Source organism: Asterias rubens, chromosome 10 (genome assembly GCF_902459465.1).
Source record: "Asterias rubens chromosome 10, eAstRub1.3, whole genome shotgun sequence".
Classification (NCBI taxonomy): domain Eukaryota; kingdom Metazoa; phylum Echinodermata; class Asteroidea; order Forcipulatida; family Asteriidae; genus Asterias; species Asterias rubens.
Window position 1 is genome coordinate 15,041,976 of NC_047071.1, and position 23,898 is coordinate 15,065,873.

Genomic DNA, 23,898 nt, shown 5'->3' on the forward strand with positions numbered 1-23,898 from the left:
CAGCCATTGTAACACAAATTATTTTTAGGTTCAATTTTAAAGGCCAGGAACCATGAATAAAACACCTTTTAAAAACACAACACATACGATACACTACAACATATGTGTACATCCCCATTGTACAATGTGTGTACAGTCACGTGAGTTATTTTTAGTTTTTAATCAACTACCACTAATCAATCATGGATTTTTTCGTGCAATGTATAAAAGGAAAGCTTAGAATTGTTTATGATCTTTAAAACTAGCTTTTTAACATTTAAATTTAAATTTTCAGGTCAAATTGGCCAAAACACAGGCCATGCATCTTTAAGTGCAACCATATGAAAGCAAACTACATGTAATTGTGTCACTCAAAAATCATGAACATATGTATGCATATCATCAACAGCATATTTTCTGTTTGTTTTTGAACAGGTTTAAAGAGGCAAGTGAGCCTTAGAGACAGGTTGGACGACCTGTTTGCCAAGAAGGTAATTAAAAGTATCAGTTTTATTTTTCAATAACAATCAACTGACAGCACTCAAGGGGGCATGTGCCCCCTTTATATATAAAATTAGTAGGGTAGATGGCCTTAGCTTTCGATCCAAACTGGACCTTCGTCAAAGGCATTAACAAATACAAACAAAAACATATCCATCTATAGCAAAAAGAGGAGCAAAGGATAGGGGAAGGTATTCAGAAAAAGCGGAAAAATTATAGCCAACCAAAGTTATTAATTTACAGACAATGGGTTGGTTAAAGACTCTGGACACTACTGGTAATTGTCAAAGACCAGTCTTCTCACTTGGTGTATCCCAACATTATGCATAAAATAACAAACCTGTGAAAATTTGAGCTAAATTGGTCGTCGAAGTTGCGAGATAATAATGAAAGAAAAAACACCATTGTAACCCGCAGTTGTGTGCTTTCAGATGCTTGATTTCGTGACCTCAATTTCTAATTTTGAGGTCTCGAAATCAAATTCGTCGAAAACTACGTTATTTCAGAGGGAGCCGTTTCTCACAATGTTTTATACTATCAACAGCTCTCTATTGCTCATTACCAAGTAAGTTTTTATTCTAATGATTATTTTGAGTAATTACCAATAGTGTCCACTGCCTTTAAGAACCAATCAGAGTAAAGTAATGAGGACATAAGTTGGTCAGTGTGAAAAGGGTGGATTACTGGACCATAAAGCTGGTAACTGCATTCTGGGTATAACAATGCCGGAAACATGAAAGGGTGTATTAGAGGGCAAGTTGCTTGAAGACAATGCAACTCACAATAGGGGGCAAGAACAAAATAACTAGTGAAGAGAGTTGAGTAAGCAACAAGAAAATTATGTGAATATGAATGTAATTCTTGAAGAATATAACCAGTTTATAGGATAATATGTAAGAAATTAAAAGTGGGCAAGAGGAACCTGCGGAGAGAGCGGGTTATTAAATACTCTGCAAAAGGAATATATATAGGCCCTATAATTATATAAACAAATTGAAGAAGAAGAAAAATGGCAATAGAATGGGGAAGGGTGAATAAGCAGCTTTCTGCAATAAAAACAACATTTTCTTTGTAGTTGCACATGTTTATTATCACTTTCATGAAGCCATTTCAAAAATTAGACAACAGGCGGCTGATTAAAAAATAATTCCACCCCTGTAAACCACCGTCTTGACCCAGATAATATTTCCTGAAAGTAAATACATCTGAGGCAGCGCGTTCATTTTGGTACACTTATATTACAAGTTTTCATTGTCTTTGATCAAACAACAATTGTTGTTTTATACGCTTTTGTATGAGAGTATGGAAATGTATTGTAGTGTATTGGATCATTGCAGCACCCCTTGCATCATGCATCAAACTTTAGGTGTGCCCCCCCTAAAACAAATCCTGGATCCGCACCTGAATAAGGCAATATATTTCTTTGTAATGAAACATGCTTTAGGTGCTCATTTTGTAAACTTGTTTGTGAGAAGTATCAATGGTGAGTATTTCAACTGGTAATCTCAATATCGATATGTTTTTTGAAAGGTTGATGTCTACTAGGTTGTTTTGTCCAATACTGGCGATTCAGAATACAGTGCGCCACCTATGTTTGCTAAACGGAGAAGAGGCTATTTTTCCAACAAGTGGTCGACTTAAAAAATATTCACATACCAGTAGCCTGTTGGCCTTTCCTTTTCGAGTATAGTTAAAATTGATGTCCTAGATATGAGGGCTTGTTTTAAAATGATTCTACATTTGATGGCCGCGTACATTATTGGGCACCGGGGTTTGCTCTTCAAATATTCTTTATTATTCTGTAAAGTTCTTGAAATAATCAACTGTTTTTGCACAAATTGTTATCGTTCAGACTTCAGAGATAGACTGTGCAAGTCTCGTGCATATTCAAACATTTGGCGCCGTTGAAGTGCACAATTTTGTTTCTCCGCATGTTAAGGCAATGTACTTGGGACCAACTGGTCGCCAAAATTTTCGAATTTGTGCGAGACTTGCACAGTCTAATGCTCGAAACTGACTGATTAATAAGGAATATTTGATGTCCAAACCCTGGCGCCCAAGATTTTATATAATCAGATTATGCTGGAAAAAACCCATAATCTTTGCTTTATAAACACAGAACAGGATCGCACGTTCAAGGAAATTTCAAGCCAGAACTATGAACCAGCTGGGTCGAATTGTGTCTGTCATTCTGTATCAGTCTGTCACGACCTCTTGCTCTTCTCTGTACCTCTGTCCATCTGCTGATCGTCGATAGTTTGTGGTTGGTTTATACAAAAATTGTTGCCCTTTACCCCCAAGATGCACTGCACAAATGGGCTCCCGAATGAAAACTATTAGGTTGCGCACTGTATTGTGAATTGCCCGTAATGTGGCCACTTACTTCACCAATCATGTGGCCCCAGACATATAACTTAATCTTTCAACATTTTCAACAGAAAAGTAAAACTGGAAAAGCAAAGAACAAACGTTCACGTGATGTACGGATCCAATTTGGATGGATGCATCGTGCAAGTGAGTCTACTGAGCATAAGGGAGTCCGTTCGACAAAAGGAGGTGGGACAAGATGTGTAGAAGTGGCAGAGAATGCCAGCTACAAGGACCTGTGTGATAAAGGTGTGGCAGCCTTTTTTCTTAACGGAAACTCACCTATGGGGTCGAGGCATCAATTCCAACTAGATGGCATTGGAACTTACCAACAGTTGCGGCAAGATAATGATGGTTTTAACCTCGCTGAGATCATAGCCGAGCATGGCAACCCATCAAAGACTCGAATTTATATGTTCACAACTGCTAAGGTAGAGAAATCTATTCCTTTCAAGATAACCTGTACTGTACAGTGATCATATTTTTAGTTTTGGCAAAATTCTCAACCAAAACATCTAAGCACAAACATTTTATGGAAGTACATTGTATGGAGACTTGGGGGGGGGGGGGGAGGGGGGGGGGCTGTTGGGTACATTAATGCATTAATTGATTCCGTTTTGGGGGTATATTGTATTTTGCGGGGGGGGGGGGGGGGTTCACTTAAAAACTAATAATATGATTTTAAGGGCCTAGAGTGCAATGATGATGCTTTGGTTTGACAAATCTATTTTATTTTAAGGGCCTGAGATGTGACAAATTAGAATGTTAAAGGTATTCAATTGCTTCATTATGTAGTAGTGCTAGACAATGCAGCTGTTCACATGTGTGTAGTCGATTGCAAACAAAATGCAGACTAACTAAAATATGATCTAGTAAGATTTGCGGTAGCACATGTAATAATGTCTCTGTGAGTTGGGGTGGTTCTGAAAAGTACCGTTGGTTTTCAACTGTGACTCCTGGTGTGTCTATCAGCCAACCATGTTTCCAATTCAGCTTGTTGACATCACCCGCAGCCTGAGCCTCCAACCCACTGGCATCTTGGTTAGTTTTGATGTGGATTTTCTCTTCACCAATGGATCCTCACAGATGTCCGTTCCGTGGCTACGCTACCTAGACGATACCTTTGACGTGTGGCCCCACAGACCTGACTCTACTCATATTCCTGCAGTACCTCAACCAGCAACACCCAAGCATCAAGTTCACCATGGAGCAAGAACAGTCCGGAAAGATACCCTTTATGGACGTACTCATCATCACTAGAAACACAGATGGCACACTCCTCCACAGCGTCTACTTGAAACCCACCAACAAGCTCACAGAGTGATTTTTACATAGTGCTACCGCAAACCTTTTCTAGATCGTATTGTCATTATGCAAATTTTCAAATCCTACTAAACTAAAGTATTGTATGTTTTGGGCAGTATTTGAAAATACTGGTTAGCCGACCATACAAATTTTCTTGCGAAAGTGCAGCACACCAAGTGCCATTATTTTTCAGGATGCTTCAGACTTTATTCACGAGTAACAGTCCAGTAATATTTTTCATATTGGTAATATTGTTTTTTTTATGTTTTTAAATGTTGTATATTCTCTTTAACATAATACTTTCTCCAGTTGCCAAATTGGCAACAGCAGATGACATTTTTTTATTGGGGTGGGGTTGACATGTACCAGCACCCCCCTCCCCCACACCCATACCCACACACTACATCACTGGGTTTCTGACAGTAGTAACCATTGTCTTTAATACTCATAAGCAAGCCAAATCTATTTCTTATTTTGTCCAACTTGGTGATTTTTTTCCCCATACAGGAATGTATGTCATCATCATCTGAATCAGAACAAGAGGTAGGTTGGTCCCCTCTTGCTTCTTTACAGTCTACACATCATACCTCTTCATCAGATGACTTACCTGATATTTTTGGAAGTATGCCATCATTCAAACACGTAAGATTTGACTCTTCATGAAGAGACATAAGCATTCTTTTCAAAACACTGTTATTACTCAGAAACTGTTACATGCATGTTATGTGAAAATCATGTACAATTGTTATCACGTGGGTGGGTTTGGTAAGAGACATCAATATCCTTTGTCTAATATCTCATATTTTTCTCATTTTCTCACTATAATACGTTAAACTGGAGGAACTCTAGTTATTTCATGAACAAAGAATACATTTATTTCTCTTACAGTTTGATGTCTCCCTGCCTGATGGGGTTGAAGAACACAGAGCAAGTGGCAGCACTCATGTACCATTACCAAGTGTAAGTTGCTTTGTTTTTTTTGTCTCACAAGCAAGATTGAAGGACATGCATTTGCTTTGCATTTGCCCTGTATATTGTAACTAGTGTTCATGCTCTTGAACTTTGCAAAGCAGTTATAACTGTGGATGAACAAAAGCTCTTACCGTTTCATTTTCAGTTGACCTTCAATTTTCTGTGAACTTTAAGTTGGAGTGGCTGAGCGAATGTCACTGCTTGGCAAATGTACATGAATTAAGCTAATACCCACCAAAATTGTTTTTTTGCTTGTAACAATTTTTTTCTTAGCAAGTACATTTAGGCTCACTAAATGTTTGGCCTTATTAAACTGGCCAATGGCTGGTAACTTTATGTACCAGGATCATTCAAGCACAATGTTTGTCATCCTACATTACTTTAATAGTTGCAATGAATGAACAACATCGAACCCTGCCTAAACAGTGGAACAAAATAAAAAGTAGAACCGTGTAAAAGGTTAACCCTATAAACAAAAGGGGTGTGTGAACAATAATATTTTAACCATGTTAGGGTTATTTGTTGTCGCAGGGTATTACCAGCAAGGTAACCCCAGATAATAATGGGTGCAGTTCGACAAAATCAATAAAATTAAATAATTAAAACGTGTATCAAGTCAATTTACAATCAAGCATCAATAAAAATGTTTTTTATTGACTTCAATTTAAACTCTCAAACAATCAAAAGCAAAGTGTATAATTAAGGCAAAGGGGTTACTAACAAAATATTGTCTAGTAACCAAATATGAATAGAATTATTAAAATGAAGGCCACAAAAAAAAGAAATAAAGTTCCAAAGGCGTAGAAAGTAGAAGTTGTAGATCAAACGCGAATCCAAGGGAAAAAGTCCAAGCTCTAACCCAGAAAGGCATCCTACATCACATGACCATGTCTGAGCGGGAGATAGGAGTTGACCACACACCAAGGGAAAACCAGCTGTGTTTTAAGAACTAGTTCACATTATCCCTGGGGATAAAAGGCTATCAATATCCATTCTAAGTTTCTTAGTAACCACCAAAAGTGTGACATTTTGAGGGTGTTATACACTAGTATTCACTAAGTCAGCTTCTGGTTCTGAATTATAAAAATTTGAAAATTACCTAATTGGTATTTATGAGTATTGATCATCTTGTATGACACGTCAAACACATGCAGCTCTTTTTATACTGCATTCCTCGGTTAAAGGCACTGAACGCGTTTTGTAATTACTCAAAATATATATAAGCACAAAATCTTACTTGGTAATGAGCAACGGAGAGCTGTTGATAGTATAAAACATTGTGAGAAACGACTCCCTCTGAAGTAACGTAGTTCTTGAGAAAGAGGTGATTTCTCACTAAAATAATAAAAGACTTCTGGCCAGAAGCCTTTTATTCCTATCTGAAAGCACACTAATTGTACAACGAGGCTGTTTTTTCTTTCATCATTTTCTTGCAACTTCAATGACCAATTGAACCCAAATTTTCACAGGCTCGTTATTTTATGCATATGTTGGGATACACCAAGTGAGAATACTGGTCTTTGACATTTACAAAACGTGTTCAGTGCCTATAACAAGCACTGGTGTGTACTCCAAAATACACGTACTTCTGTCTTTCAGGTTTTTGCCTTCCTTCCAAGTCTGTGTGAAAAATGCATACCGTATGAAAGCCAAGTTCATTAATATACCTCTCTGCTGTAGTCAAAGGTGTGTAAATCAATTATTATATGTATGCTGTCATTCTCTTTTTAGGCGGCAGTACCAGTGCCAATGCGAACAGGAAATCCTACTGTAAGTATCTTGTCACATGAGTTTTCAATTTTGTTGGGAGTTAATCCAAAGACCTACAATGGGTCATCAGGACAATTTGACAATGCTTATTTTTCATGTCTTTGCCCCCTCTAACAGTATGAAAACTGTTTATTTGTACACTGCAAAAACAAAAAAGTGAAAAATAACACCAACAGTGTTAATTGTTATTCTTTCCCGGTATACACCCTTGGTGTTATTTAATAACTATTTATTGAGTCTGGTGCTCAATAAAACCACACCGAACTGAGTGATAGATCAGGCTCTATTAAGTAGCTAAACCATAAGCTATGAAAAATAGCAGATGCCTTCCATTTGTGTTCATAGTGACGTACAATACTGCATACACACGTAAAGTACTGAAAGTTTGTAATTTTATTGGGGTCAAAATACACGTTGAAAACTCACTTACCATTTTCGATGAACGTTTCAAAAACATCCTGGAAGATAGTATTCTGATCGTATGTTGTGCTCCCATAATTACTCATACTAATTACATTCTCAAATGAACAATTAAATACGATTACTTTTCATTAGTGAACAAAACTCGATGGAAACAACCGTGCAAGACGAAGCTATACATCCTCAACTGTCCAATCAGTATCATTGATCTCTCAAAACACCACCACAAAATTAGTTTCTCTGCCGACACAATTGAATATAAAGGGTGTTACTTTAACACCAAAAGAATTGCCACAACGGTTTCCCCAATAACAGTGTTAACATTTAAAACCCCAGTTTTCGCAGTTTTTTGTTAGAATCTTGACCGTGCAATAAAGGACCAAGCTCAAGGCACAGTCCTTTTGCGACTTAAAACAGGCTCAGGCTGCATTTTGCAAAGGGTAAAATTGCACATTATGCAACAGTCAAGTTTGTCCACCTAGTCTGCACTTGCAACTGGAAAAAAAATCACATTCGGTAATAGAATGCATGCATTTCTAAAACCGCTCCAGCTACAGTCTGTTTATCAGCCGTCGTCCCTATGTGACATACTCTTTACACGTACCAATAGGAATAGCGAATCTGTCTGGGGTATTTATAAATAGTAATTTGTCCCTCCTCTTTTATTTTTTAGCCTGAAAGAGTGGCAGATTCCCTCCCTACAGGAACTCCCACTGTAAGTATTTCTTGAGCTAACCTGTAAAAGCAACTCTTGTTGAATTTCATAATACAATGAAGAAGCCACACTAGCTGATATAGAATCTTCGACTGATCTGTTGATATTGTCAAGTTTCTGAGTATGTTTATTATTCACTGCCAGTGTAGTTTAATGGCACTAGTCTATCAATCACTCTCCGTAGCTTTCACATTTCAGACAAGCAATAAATACAATCAGCTGTCTTAGTGCTGATTTCTCAGCTGTCATTGCAAGTAGCGAACAGTTTCAGCGCCTAATTAAGTGAAAGTGATGAAATTGTTTGATATTTGCAAAGAACTTTAGTTCTAAGAAAAGATGCCTCGAACATCCAGGATAGTATTTAGTAACAATACAAAATTAAGACAGTGTTGCAACAAAAGTCAAGCACCTTCTGCAGACAGGACTATGTGCAAATAACAAGTGTGTGTGCGATTACACAAATTCAGTCTGTGTGAATAACAGACATAGGCTGGCTACATATTTTTGGATGTGCTCTGAGCTGATAAGCTACGATCAATCAGTTCTGGCTTTAAAATGTGTAAGGGAAAAAGTGTGTGACTACTTTTTATATATATTTTTTTAATAGGTGACATTCAAGAAGACACCTATTTGTCACATTTGTGCTGACAGGGAAAAGACAGCTTTTTTCCTCCCCTGTGGACATTCCATGTGTATGCCCTGTGCCACACACTTTCAAGACAACTCCCGGGAATGCCCATTTTGTAAGGAACACATTCAGAGTGTTCGCACAATCTTTTGAAGATATTTTTTAAATGTTTCAGTTCGTTGTGTGCCCGGCAGATGTTCATAAGGCTCTACCACCTTCTGCTGGGCACCACGTACAACAGTGTTCCCGGCAGAAGGTCGTAAGCAATACAATGACTAGATTTGTGACATTCATGAGTAAGATTCACGATTTGTAACAGTCATGAATAACTGCTTAATATATCCTTATTCATTCCTATGCTGAATTTAAATTCCGTACTTTGACTAATACACGTTTGAGAAATGATCAAACCATTCAAACTGAATTTGTTTGAAATACAATTGTGAGTGTTCATTGCTTACGACCTTCTGCTGGGCACACCATGTCTATGGTTACACCAACCACAGAGGTAGATATAAAAAGGAGTTAGAACGAGAGATGGCCGCTTGTTAGAACTTCTGGCTATGCTATACAAAAACTGTTGTTTGCTGCAGATTAAAGTTCTTTCTGTACAGACCGTCACGCCATGAATCGACACATAATACATACCTTCAACATAAAGTTAAGATCTCTGCATAGGAAAATGTGAAATTATGGGGTATATTTGGAGGGATATTTAGAAGGACCCGGTAATCTCTGAAACACAAAAATGGAATCAAGTGGGGCATTGTTTCCCCTTTTCATGATGTGTGTATTGGGTCACTCCGTGTCAGATCATCACGCCTCCAGGGGTCAATCTCACAGACGCCTCCAAGGGTCAATCTGTCCCACTGGTTGTACTTCTAGAGGCAAAATTGTGTAGTGTTTTTAATCACTACCCACTTATAGGTGTTTTATTCCAATCAGCAAAATTTCAAGAGGTAATAGGTTGTTTAGTTTTGATTTAATTGTGCAATTTCTTTTTTTTGTTTGTACCTTTTTCAATCACCTATAATTTTATTATTTATGTCCTGTTTATATCATGGCACATATCAATAAGAAAGCTTATTAGAAGACCACATTTGTAACAATCACTTGCTTTAGGGGTCAGCAACTCTGTTGTGAAGTGCTGGGGGGTCATAAATAGTGAGAATATTGGCCTTTGGTACTGCTCACTTAATCAAAGTGACAATTTGCTCTTTTCCAAACATATCGTGCCAAGTGCTATGAAATATCATGCTTAAGCTGGTAATCTTGAGATGGATCAACGTGGCATGATAATGTATGGAGCAGACACCAAATTGCCACTTATAAAGTGAGCAGTGCCAATAACTCACTGTTTGTGAGATTTGAACAGCAGTGTTCAGTACTCCCCGACCATGCATGAATGTATGCAGATTTGGTACGTTAAGTTTCAGAACCCTCATCATTCACAACGAAGTTGCTGAGCCCCAAAACAAATGATTGTTACAAATGTGGTCTTGTTGTAAAGAAGAGGGTTAAGCTTTCTATTGATATGTGCCATGATTCAAACACAACCAGGATACAAATAACTCGCAAGGTAGGTGATTGAATAGGATTTGAACTTTGCATGGTGGAAATAATGATCTAGTCAGGTTTGCGGTATACCTAGAACCCCACCCCCCCGACTTGAAATCAAGTCGGTAATTGTTGAGTGGTTTTTCGCCGCCCACCGCTCTATGTACCACGCGCGTATGCCACCCTAGTTGCGGAAAAGGTATGTACATCCTCGATCCCAATATAGTGTGTGTGAATTACTCGACCAAGTCACACGCTACCTACGACCGTTGCATGTGAATGCATAATCACACTGTGACTGTTGCATGAACGGCAGGATGTGTGTTATATAGGCAGCACTGGCGGACAAACAAGTTGTTAGTCGGTGTTTATTTAAACACTGACTAACGACTTGTCATTAAGTCTAGGTAACACCGTGTAAATCTCTGTGAGTTGGGGTGGTTCTGAAATAAAAGAACAGTTGGTTTCAACTCTACGTTTCGATCTGTATATTCTATCGTCTTCAGGAGAATGGTTTTTTTTCAGTAGAATGGTAGTTTTCAGAACCCCCTCCCCTACTCAAAGAGAGTTTATCATTACATAGTGTTCCGCAAACCTTACTAGATAGCGATTGATATGTATGATCAACGTTTATGCCAAAGAGAGTTAAGTATTTTGTATCGTGTTGTTAGTCCAAACATAGTTATTTTCTTGACAGAAAGTGTGTGATTTTTTAAATAAAAGTTAGAGTTTAGTTTTATGCCTTTGGAGATTTACACTAGATTTGTAATCACCGTTTTTAAAATTAACTGAAATCTATGCACATTTTTGTCAGATATTACCAGCCATTTTGATAAATAATTAACAGTTTTTTCTGACCACTAGCCTATAGATGATTTATCTTAATAAAAACAAAGATGAAGGATTAAAATTGAATCAGTTATTGATTGACAGAAAGGGTTTATTTTGATAAAAGTTACATGCCTTTAGAGATTGTCACATGAACAGATTTGTAATCACGATTTTGAAAAATAATTGAAGAGTGTGTAAATATTGGTAAAATACATTGTTTATCATTACATAGTGTTACCACAAACCTTACTAGATAGTGATTTATATTTATATGATCAACGTTTATGCCAAAGCAAGTTAAGTATTTTGTACAGTGTTGTTAGTCAAAACATAGTTATATTCTTCACAAAAAGTGTTTATTTTTAAATAAAAGTTAGAGTTTAGTTTTATGCCTTTGGAGATTTACACTAGATTTGTAATCACCGTTTTTAAAAATAACTTAAATCTATGCTAATTTTTGTCAGATAATACCAGCCATTTTGATAAATAATGAAAAGTTTTTTATGACCACTAGCCTAAAGATGATTTATTTTAATAAAAAAACAGATGAAGGATTAAAATTGAATCAGTTATTGATTGACAGAAAGGGTTTATTTTGATAAAAGTTACATGCCTTTAGAGATTGACGCATGAACAGATTTGTAATCACGATTTTGAAAAATAATTGAAGAGTGTGTAAATATTGGTAAAATACATTGTTTATCATTACATAGTGTTACCACAAACCTTACTAGATAGTGATTTATATTTATATGATCAACGTTTATGCCAAAGCAAGTTAAGTATTTTGTACAGTGTTGTTAGTCAAAACATAGTTATATTCTTCACAAAAAGTGTTTATTTTTAAATAAAAGTTATAATTTAGCTTTATGCCTTTAGAGATTTACATGTGAACAGACTTATAATCACTATTTTAAAAAAAATTATGTAAATACTGGTAAAATGATAACAACCTTTTTGGAAAAAATCAAAAATTGTTTTGTCTGATCACTAGATCAATTGATGATTAATTTTAATAAAAAACAAGATGAAGGGATGAAATAAAATGAGTTTTTGATTGATTACTTTATGTCTGACATGGACCAACACACACATGAGAGTGTGTGTGCGGGAGGTGGGGGTGTCTTATTGGTATGGGTCCTATACTTCACTGCCTCTCCAACCATTCCCTACCTCCATGCTCCAACCCAATAAATGCCACTTTCTCCTATACGAAAAGATCCTATGCTGCCTGTTTGATGCCTGTCTGTCACGTTTTTGTTGTGTTTTTTAGTTATAGTCGTAAGCCCGGTTCATACTTCACGCAAAAGCGAATGCAAAGCAAATGTTTGTGACGCAACAATCAGTACGCACGGGTTTCCAATTGTGACGCAAGAAAGTTCGCTTTCGCATGAAGTATGAACCGGGCTTTATCCGTCCGTATAGCTAGACCATAGAGTATAAGAACTAGAGGGCGCCGTTACGTGACTCGCGGCCGGCCGCCACTTATTACGGCCGCCACTTAGTATCTTGCGGCCGCCACTTACTACAGACATGTTGTCATTCAAAAGCCTTGGACGTAAAGTCGTGCACTTATTGTCGGTATTTTGCAATGTTTGGATAACATGGAACGGGATTTATTGCTACAAGTTTATTCCCATAGCTTGGATTAAATTACAGGGAAATAATGTGCTCTTCGGCAGCGAATCATAGAATCATAGTCAGTATAATGCGGACCCTAAAGCGTGAACTGAGCAAACTTTTACCCTCCTTGTTGAAAAGACTTATAACTCTCTTCAAAATAAATGTATTCGTAATGCGTGTCATGTCCAGTACAACAATGCACATACCACTCCTCTTTGTTTCAAATATAAACTTCTGAAGCTGGAAGATAATTTTTAATGTCCAAAAATTGCCATTCATTGATTATAACTAACAATTTGCTCCCGGTTAATTTAAGTCAATCTTCGTATTTTCCTTTCCCCTCATCCTTTTGCTACAAGACAAGATAATCTTATCCGTCTTACTGATAATGATATTTGTAGAGTGGATGTGGTTTCTTCCAATTATCGTAAACTTCTACCAAAAATGGTCAACTCCCTTCCTGTTTGCCTGAGAAATGAATTTCCCGGTATATCTAGGAAGCTTTACCTTACCCATCTCAATGAGTTTTATTTGGACAAGTATACAAGTTTTCTTTGCACTAACTGTTCATGTAATTCAATAAAAATTATTAATTTTAGTCTTATTATTAGTTGACCTCGGGAAAGTATTTATATCTTTTTCTTTTTTTATTATGCATTTTCGCATGCAATTAATATTTTTTGAACCAAACGCAGTCTAGGTACTCCACTTACTACAGGAGGGTTATACCTCCTCTGGATGTTACCTCCATTTGTACCTTACTTATTACATTTGTCATTACTAATATAACACTGATGTTATTTTCAAGTTTTGCAAATGGAAATAAACCAAACAAACAAACAAACATAACAAAAAGAAAATGAAAAAAAAGCAACAACAACAAAATCAACTGGGGCGTGACTGTTTGAATGGGAGTACAAACATTTCAGCCGGGAGCTTCAATGAAAGGGGGCATGACCCTCTTTCGATCCAGTCAGTGCGGGATGCCGCTTCGCGATGCACCCCTAGGTGCGCGCAAGGTGACCGTAGTAAATTATGGAAGCTTAATGGGTGAACAAAACAGACACAAAATTTCGAGAGTGGAAGTTGACCCTGTGACCGCCAAGCTTTAATACCGGGCTCTCGTAATAATTGAACAACCTAGCCCGATTGCAGGGGGCCGCTCGATGTTCTGACAGTCTATTAGTCCGACATTTTGTGTAGGCCTACCCATTGGCGACAGCTCAATAGTCCGCCGCTCGATCGGACCACCAATGGGCTGTCAGACTATTGACAAGGGCCCCATCGGTGTTATTATACTTAGTCGATATCTTTATAATTTTTGTATATTATTATTAAGTCAGTTTCAACATCGAACAACTACTTGATGGTCATGGTCTATAGCAAAGCTCATTTTGGAAAATTCGATTTGAACCTTTCAAACTGTTGCTTTTGAGTGCTGAATCTGAAGAGTGCATGAATGTTCAACGGATTAACTGAAGAAGAAATAACCGACACTGTGGAGGCAATCCTAACCCAGATGAAGACAAAATCTGGAATAGTTATGTATAACAAAGTGTATAAGTCACATGCATAATTTCAGTAGATTAGTTGAAATAAAGGTTTCGGATAAAAGCAAAGTTTCTTTGGAAAAGCTGAAGAATGACAACTTATTTTCTTTAATTCTTTGCTTTTATTATGTATAACAAATACAAACTGAACAACGTGATGTCTCTATTAATTTGAATATAAAGTTTTTACATACATTGACTTTTGGCAAAAAATAGTTGAGTGAAATTGTTGATATTGATCACTTTAAATAGTTGTTGGCTTCAATAGCTTTAATCATCACATGAGGGCGCTGTTTCACTTTATTGGTCCTGAAATATCGTTCGTGGTAGCTCTGGTACTCGACTCCTTTCTTCCATAGCCACTTTTCCCATGGCGGGGGGTCTCCATGTCGAAGTCACGTTGAACAAAGTACATGTATTGTGTGATGGAGAAGGGTCTGAATGGGAATAGTTCTTTACCTCGGGGGGGGGGGGGGGGGTCTCATTTGGAACCAGGACTGTGATGGGGGTGTCCCAAGGGAACTATAGGACTCGGGGGTATGTGGGAATAATTCTGATAGGAGGGGGTCTCAATGAAATAGGGACTGCATAATTTTAAGGAGTCACTTTGAATCTTTATTTATATAAACACATGATTAAGTTGACTTCTTGATTGTCGTCAACTGTTTTCAGGTCACAGGAACGTTTGTTTACTAATTCAAAACTATAGAGACTATCATAACATGGTGTTACCAAACCCCACTATATAATTGTATTTCCACCATACAAAGTTTCAAATCCTACTAATTCAAAACTTTTAACCATCAAATTCTTCAGGTGAAGTATTCTCGATAATTTACATCTCAGCCCAATTTAATTGTCCTAATTGCCACACTTAATATGTATCCTATTCAATGCTACGGGTCAAACGGGGGGGATTTGTGCTGACCATTACTCAAATAGACACATAATCCTTGTTATTGTACGTGATGTAGTCCTACTCATGTGCACAACAAAACAAAATTCCTCTCCCTACAAAAAAATTTAATACCCCAGCAATAAGCACATATTTTTCTGCTACAGTTAGCAAGGACTTTTCTCTAACCATAAGCAGAGCCATGCAATTAGGCCCTGGTGTTATCTTATATTAACAATGCGTGATAAAATTAATGTTTCATTCCGAGTGTAAACACATAATATTCTGTAGCAACAGGACAGTTGTTCGTCTTTTTATGTTTTTGTAAATGTGCATGGTTTGTGAAAAACAGTTAAAAGTATGTAGGTCTGCATACATGACAATGAAACGATTTTTAACAACACAGCACTTCAAATACATGACCGATGTGCATTAATGTAACAGTTACAATTCAGTGAAAATTGTTCAATAATAATAATGTGGAGGATTTGAAAAACTCTAACTGTTTGTCCATACTGGATGTAAGCTAATGCTATACTTAAATGACTTCCATTTCCTCGAGTAAATGGTGTTTGAAGCTTTGCATGGTGTGGATATATAGGTAACTATAAACAAATAAATAGTAATATTTGCGGGTACAACCATAAAACTCTTTTGTGGGAGTGTTGGCTCTGAAAAGAGCCGGTTTGGTCTCGACGTTTCGAGCAGTCTGCAGAATATACTGCTCAAAACGTCGAGACCAAACCGGCTCTTTTCAGAGCCAACACTCCCACAAAAGAGTTTTATTACATGGTTGTACCCGCAAATATTACTATTTATTTGTTTATAGTTACCTATTATTTACATCACGTTTGGAAACAATGACATGCCAATTTGGGTAGGTGGTAAGTTTTAACTTCTTTAATTCTTCACTGTTAATCCGAGAGAAGATCAATTACTTCAAGAATCTGTCGATACAGTAACAGTGCTTCTTCTGCTGTTGATGGCATTTCAAAGTTAGAAATATCTTCACCTACAATCTCTCTGAGCACATCCACAAACTGATCGCTACATCCATACTGATGATACGTTCTGCTATACTGGACCTCGACTTCATAAAGTTCATCATCACTGACCAGCAATGGTTTTAGCCGGTCAGTACTCCCATAGAGTTCCGGTGTATGATACAACATATTCGGTTTACCTGATGGACACTCTCTGTGAAGCTGGTGACGAATTGAATGGTTATTCCACATGCGAACAGCTCTGTCGAATTCAGCCTGCAACAGTGATGTAAAACAAAATCTGACACACTCAACATGTATCCCATTGCTATTGTCAAAAAGACCTCTGTCCCTCACATCTTTGAAAAAGTTTATCCAGAACTGTGCAACCATTCGTCGGAACTGGGACCAAAAGCATTCAATTCGCTGATTACTTGTTGATCGCCCATACATGAAACTTCGAAATCCGGAAAGCTCATCATGATGATCCATTCGAAGACCCATCTGTAGAACTCTCACAATGCTATTTTCAGTTCCTCTGTCACACCGAAGAATTGTTGGCATTCCTCTTGCCTGCTTCACTTGCTTCAAGAACAAGCCAGCTATTAACTCTGGATTATTATTACTTGCGCCCACACGTAGCCACAAGACTTTACGTGAAAATCCATCAATGGCCCCGTGAATTGCAAATCCGAATTGTTTAAGTTTGTCATAGCCGTCGATATGCCATAGATGGTTAGGCCCGGAACAAGAATATTGTCTTCGAAAAAGTCGACCACGTGCTCTTAACCCCACTCCTGCTGGATCAAGGATGCCTAGAAGCAATCTTGTAGTATTTTGTGTTACTCGTAGTCCGTATTGAAAGTTCAACCTGTGCCACATCAGACGATAGCCGAGTAACCTTCCACTTCCACTTATTTCAGTTCTCATAGCAGATACAATATCACGGATTCGAGCATGTTGTCTATGTATTCGTAAACCCTGGGCCCACATTAACCTGCGCAGATGACGTACACTCAGCCAAATGTTATGATGAAGGGCGAGGATGGAACAGATTTGTACTGCAGTATAACCAAGCAGGAAATAATGGGAAATCAGTTGTTGTCTGTTGAGGCCATGAATATAGAAGTCCCTGTACCCTGCAAGATCATGATGCTGGTGGGGTGCAATGACGTCTTGAACAAGTAGTGTCAACATTACCTAAAATGATGAAGGTACATATTATTATTAACAATTAAAAAACAAAATACAATTACAATAGAAAATTAACAACTAAAATCAGGACGTACGTCCTATTTAGTAATGATAATAAATTAATAGGCCCGGGTACTTTTAACTTGCATGTAACCTGTACACTTTTGTGAGTTTAAAGACTGACAAATGTTGCCAAATGCGAATCCAGAACCAAGTTTTCCGGGGGGGGGGGGGGGTACAAGAGGGCTCGAGCATTTTTTAAAGTATCGTGAACTAAAAGGTTACCCGTATGGGTAGCTGATAGCTTGCGATGGAGATACACGATATTATATTCATTCCCTGAACATTTAAGACAAAATTTGTCTTCCTCCTCCGTCAAAAAATAAATAAAATAAAATAAACAATTAAAAGAAATTTAAAAAAATTAAAAAATTGTGAGGGGGATGATTCCCGTTGTCACCCTCTGGATATCGTGTAATGATTCCTGACGACGGGGTGACTGTAAACAAATTCTATTCTATTATTTTATTCTATTAGTGTCATACGGGCTCACATTCAATCACATGACGTATCTGCGTAAATTAAGTAATATTTGTATACTCCCGTTATATTATATATAAATAATAGCACTGTCAAGTAGTGCTGTCCGACAACTTAAGATAAATCACAAGCTTGACAAGAGTACCATGATACCAATAATTGTACTTACCAATTCAAGAAACATGATGATTCCCAGACGTTCAAACCAAGGGTATAGGCCGACAAAATTATGATTACAGCACAGGGCTATAGGAATCGTTATAGTCAGTCGATGATGTACATGGTGTATCACTATCACGATGACTAAAGACCTCCAAAATACGATATCAGGGAAAGACGTCTTTCCGAGATCCTATATCAGGGAAAGACGTCTTTCCGAGATCCTATATCAGGGAAAGACGTCTTTCCGAGATCCAATATCAGGGAAAGACGTCTTTCCAAGATCCAATATCAGGGAAAGATGTATTTCCTAGATCCTATATCAGGGAAAGATGTATTTCCGAGATCCAATATCAGGGAAAGATGTATTTCCGAGATCCAATATCAGGGAAAGACGTCTTTCCAAGATCCAATATCAGGGAAAGATGTATTTCCTAGATCCTATATCAGGGAAAGATGTATTTCCGAGATCCAATATCAGGGAAAGATGTATTTCCGAGATCCAATATCAGGGAAAGACGTCTTTCCAAGATCCAATATCAGGGAAAGATGTATTTCCGAGATCCTTTATCAGGGAAAGACGTCTTTCCGAGATACAATGTCAGGGAAAGTACCATGGTATTCCGTCTTTCTATTATGTTGTATCTCGGAAACGCGGAAACGTGGATGGTCACTTTAAGCTTCCGTAGTTTGCCCTGAAAAATAATTATACGAAATGTTTTTAAATAAAAAATTAAAAAATTATCCTTAAAAAAAATTACACCTCATATATTTTTTTAATTCTTACCTAAAATCCACCAAGGTAAACTAAAATTGCACAAGCTACGTTAAAAAAACCGAAACAAACATTGAGGGCGTCAAACTAAAGACAAATTGTGTAAAGGACAAATTTTGTAAAGGACAAATTTTGTAAAGGACAAATTTTGTAAAGGACAAAATATTTCGGAATCAACGAACAAAAGTTTTGACGAACTGACCATAAATGAACATAGAGGGCGCGGATGATGGCGAGTCGCGAATTTTTCTCTTTTATTTTAGTGGGTTTTTTTATAGGCCAAGATTTTCCCATTCGCTGCAAAAAGCGAATTTTTCATCATACATCTGGTCTCAGATGCTGGCCATGCATTTGCAAGACGACTTAAAACTAAAAAGTTAAAAACTATTGGTGTACGTGTATAAGACCATAATTATTGAGCATTGCCATAAGCAGCTGAAAGCTGGCCTACTGCGACTGGTGGCTTACGATCAGGGATAACATGAAAATAAAATAAAGTCAGTGATACAATTTGCTCTGAAAACCAAATGAAGAGAAATTGTGGACTTATGTACGGAAGCTTAAAGTGACCATCCGTGTTTCCGAGTTTCTGAGATAATTATCTCGGAAAGACATGTTTCCCTAATAATAAGACGTCTTTCCGTGATATTTTATCTTGGAAAGACGTCTTTCCCTGATATCTTATCTTGGAAAGACGTCTTACCCTCAGATACCTTATCTTGGAAAGACGTCTTTCCATGATATCATATCTTGGAAATACGTCTTTCCCTGATATCTTATCTTGGAAAGACGTCTTTCCCTGATACCTTATCTTGGAAAGACGTCTTTCCCTGATATCTTATCTTGGAAAGACGTCTTTTCCTGATACCTTTTCTTGGAAAGACGTCTTTCCCTGATATCTTATCTTGGAAAGACGTCTTTCCAAGATAAGATATTAGGAACTATCTTGGAAAGACGTCTTTCGAAGATAAGATATCAGGGAAAGACGTCTTTCCAAGATAAAATATCACGGAAAGACGTCTTATTATTAGGGAAACATGTCTTTCCGAGATAATTATCTCAGAAACTCGGAAACACGGATGGTCACTTTAAGCTTCCTTACGGAAGCTTAAAGTGACCTTCCGAGTTGCCGCTTTTCCGAGTTATTTTATCAGGAAAAGACGGAATACCGTGATATTTCAGACGTGTTCCGAGTTAGTACCTCTCAGAAAGACGTCTTTCCCCGATACCGTATCTCAGAATGACGCCTTTCCCTGATACCGTATCTCAGAAAGACGTCTTTCCCTGATACCGTATCTATGAAAGACGTCTTTCCCTGATATCGTATCTATGAAAGACGTCTTTCCCTGATATCGTATCTATGAAAGACGTCTTTCCCTGATACCGTATCTATGAAATCCGTCTTTCCCTGAAACCGTATCTCAGAAAGACGTCTTTCCCTGATACCGTAGAACGGAAAGACGTCTTTCCAGGAAAACGTATTACGGAAAGACGTCTTTCACCGATACCATTATCTCAAAAAGACGTCTTTCCCTGACACTGTATCTCAGAAATCCGTCTTTCCCTAAAAACGTGTCTCAAAAAGACGACTTTCCTTGATACCGTATCTCAGAAAGACGTCTTTCCCTGATACCATATCTCGGAAAGACGTCTTTCCCTGAAACCGTATTACGGAAAGACGTCTTTCCCTGAAACCGTATCTCAGAAAGACGTCTTTCCCTGAAACCGTTTTACGGAAAGACGTCTTTCCCTGATACCGTATTACGGAAAGACGTCTTTACCCGATACCGTATCTCAGAAAGACGACTTTCCCTGATACCGTATCTCGGAAAGACGTCTTTCCCTGAAACCGTATAACGGAAAGACGTCATGCCCTGATACCGTATCTCAGAAATCCGTCTTTCCCTGATACCGTATTTCAGAAAGACGTCTTTCCCTGATACCGTATCTATGAAAGACACCTTTCTCTAATACCGTATCTCAGAAAGACGTCTTTCCCTGATACCGTATAACGGAAAGACGTCTTCCCCTGAAACCGTATCTCAGAAAGACGTCTTTCCCTGATACCGTATCTATGAAAGACACCTTTCTCTAATACCGTATCTCAGAAAGACGTCTTTCCCGATACCTTATCTTTGAAAGACGTCTCTCTAAGATATATTAGCCACGTTGAACTCATATTTAAGCGTAACTGTGATCATAGTCAAGAACCCACCATTTCGGAGTCTCTATACCTCCTTCAGAGTCGTCATTCATCATGTTTTTCCAATTGGTAAGTACGCTGAAATAACATTTAATCATATTATTTCGGAAATGTTTGATTTAAAACCCCATTGCCAACAATCCCAAGTTAAAATTACATGTCAAGCAACAGTTGATCAAGGTTAAGTTATATATTACTATGGTATTTTACAATATATACTAGAACCTTTCATGCTACTGGCAGAGAAAATGTTCAGGTTGTAGAATTCTTTTTCTTTTGTTTGAAGGTCGTTGTGATACTGCTCGTACAGGAGGTACCTGCACCTCGAAATCATGGCGACTTCATCGCACGGGGTCTCAACAGAGAGCAACTCATAGCACACTATTTTCAAAGCGGTTATACAGCATTACAAATTTGCTCTGTCTTGGCTCTTCATCACCAGATTTGTCTAAGCATCCGGCATTTGCGCAGGTTACTATGGTCTATGGGACTGCGGATACACAGCCAACATGCTCCCGCCCATGAACTGGTTGCTGCTTTGAGAAATGAGCTGAGAGGCAGCGGTAGGTTACTTGGTTATCGCCTGATGTGGCATAGACTCAATTATCACTATGGTCTCCGGGTGTCTCAGAACATCACAAGACAACTTCTTGGCATTCTCGACCCCGAAGGAGTTCGGATGAGATCACGTGGGCGACTTTTGAGGAGACAATATTTTTGTAGTGGGCCAAATCATATTTGGCACATTGATGGTTATGACAAACTGAAACAATTTGGATTCGCAATACATGGTGCCATCGATGGCTTCTCGCGCAAGGTCCTGTGGCTCTACGTCGGTCCGAGCAACAACAACCCACAATACATAGCTGGATTCTTTTTGGAGCAGGTGAAACGTGCAAGGGGCGTGCCGACAATACTGAGGTGTGATCGAGGGACCGAAAACAGCATTGTCCGAACACTGCAGATAGCGCTTCGAACAGGTCATGACGATGAGTTATCAGGATTGCAAAGTTTCATGTACGGCCGATCTACCAGCAACCAACGAATAGAGTGTTTCTGGGCTCAACTAAGACGTATGCTGGTACATTTCTGGATCAACTTTTTTAGAGATATGAGGGACAGAGGAATATTTGACAATACGAATGTAATACACATCGAAAGTGTACGGTTTTGCTTTACCTCACTACTGCAAAACGAACTAAACCAAGCGGTGTACTTATGGAACAATCATTCTATTCGGCGTCAGAACTTCCACAATGAGTGTCCATCCGGTAAACCAAACTTACTGTACCACACACCCGAAATATTTGGGATGACTGATCGACTGAAGCCTTTGTTGCATAGTTTAGATGAAATAAATGTAGTTGAAGCTCAGTACTCTAGAAGGTATCCTCAATACGGATGCAGTGAGCAGTTTGTACAAGTTATTACAGAAATAGTAGGACAGAACATTGACAATTTTGAAATGCCCACTACCGCTGACGAAGCACTGGCGTTGTACACAAGAGTTTTGGCGATCATCGATATGATTTAAATATTTTGTAAACATTAACAGCAAGGAAACTCAACAAAATGGAACTATTTTTAAAACTTTGAAGCCGAAACAGAGCTTGCCCTTTTTAGTTTCATTTATTTAATTGTTTATGTAAATTTTGTGTGAAGAGAGTTTGCAAGTTTGAAGCCAGAAAAGGACGCAGTCCAGCTTGCTTTCATTTATTAACTGCATGGTTTCTACATGTTGTGCTTTTATTGGCTTAAATTCATGCAGGTGTACAATATAGAAGTGTTATTTATGGGAAAGTTAGAACGGAGCCGTACCACTCATTGAGTTAGCAAAGTAAATTTTTCTCGCAATGTTGACTTGTTTCATCGCTTCAGTCGACTCACAAACAATAAGTCGACTTACTGACATAATTTATCTCGTTTGGGGAGGGATCATAATCGTAGCATTGGCAAGTCAAGCGACGTCGAGCAGTGTTCAGGGACTCCACGATTAACAGTCGTCATCACCGATTCCCTTGATTTTTCTCCATCATTAATAAACACCTAAAACTGTCAACCAAGTCGGGCCGTTTAATACATTGTTGAGTTAGTTCGTTTAGCCAAAGTTGTTAATTGTGCGCAACTTACATGTTAAGAAAACAAATAAATATTCCGCTCTTACTTTGACCTGTGAATTTAGTGACTCCCTTTCCTGTGTTTCGTTTCTCAATATCAATCTTGATTGCTAAGCAAAGTGCGACATACAAAACTCAAGAACATGTGCTTTGTGCAGTCGAGCAAAAGTCAAAGGTTAATGCGCCCTCTGTTGCCCAGTGACGTCCAGCTTATTTAATACAATTATCAATAGATTGTTCCGGGGGACAAGTGTCTGGTCTTGCAAATCTCGGATAGAACATGGAGGAAGACCATGTTTTTTTTTCTTTTGTTTAGAAGATCTTCCCAACAACGGAACTCCGCAAATCTAAAGGGGATACAAACACCAAGCTGGCAAAAGCCAAGTCTCTTTAATACTGCCTTGGTTTAACGTCTATGATTATAATATTGCACTAATCAATCAATTAGCAACTAGACGATAATACTTATTTGAGGCAAGGTGAATTCGGCAGTTAGCTGGGATATGAACCTACAACCTTGTGATTGAAAGTTTAGCAGTCTAACCACTTTACCCCGTTACCACACTTCACGACTATTAAAGCATAACTCCCAGGAGGAGTGTTATTACACATAGGCCTACCTAGTATTACATAAGGTTTATTTTTGCATTGTTGAGGCACTTTAGAAGTGACCACTGGAGACCGGTATCAGTCATTTTCTTTGCCCGTAAAGAATCCACATATTAAAAAAAAAAATTACACCCTAAATAAAAAATTAAAAATGAAGTCGTGTTTTTAGGGCACATGCAGTCTTTACATTTACCAAACTCCTGGC

The 23,898-nt window shown here is 38.0% G+C and overlaps 2 protein-coding genes across 2 annotated transcripts in view; one reads left to right on the plus strand and one right to left on the minus strand.

Moving 5' to 3' along the window:
- Positions 1–14,668, plus strand: part of LOC117295692 — a 28,301-nt gene extending 13,633 nt beyond the window's left edge. The window contains exons 10-16 of the mRNA XM_033778403.1: positions 415–470; positions 2,919–3,278; positions 4,660–4,794; positions 5,041–5,112; positions 6,856–6,894; positions 7,988–8,029; positions 8,637–14,668. Coding sequence (XP_033634294.1) covers positions 415–470; positions 2,919–3,278; positions 4,660–4,794; positions 5,041–5,112; positions 6,856–6,894; positions 7,988–8,029; positions 8,637–8,810 — 878 coding nt within the window. The 3' untranslated portion in view covers positions 8,811–14,668. The remainder of the gene's footprint in view (positions 1–414; positions 471–2,918; positions 3,279–4,659; positions 4,795–5,040; positions 5,113–6,855; positions 6,895–7,987; positions 8,030–8,636) is intronic.
- A 1,247-nt stretch (positions 14,669–15,915) lies between these two features.
- LOC117295899 lies at positions 15,916–18,175 on the minus strand. The gene is made up of 2 exons (XM_033778688.1): positions 18,000–18,175; positions 15,916–17,296 (listed from the first exon to the last, which is right to left on the minus strand). The coding sequence occupies exons 1-2, from the start codon at positions 18,012–18,014 to the stop codon at positions 16,028–16,030; spliced, it is 1,284 nt and encodes a 427-aa protein (XP_033634579.1). The 5' UTR covers positions 18,015–18,175; the 3' UTR covers positions 15,916–16,027.
- Between the last annotated feature and the right edge of the window lie 5,723 nt (positions 18,176–23,898).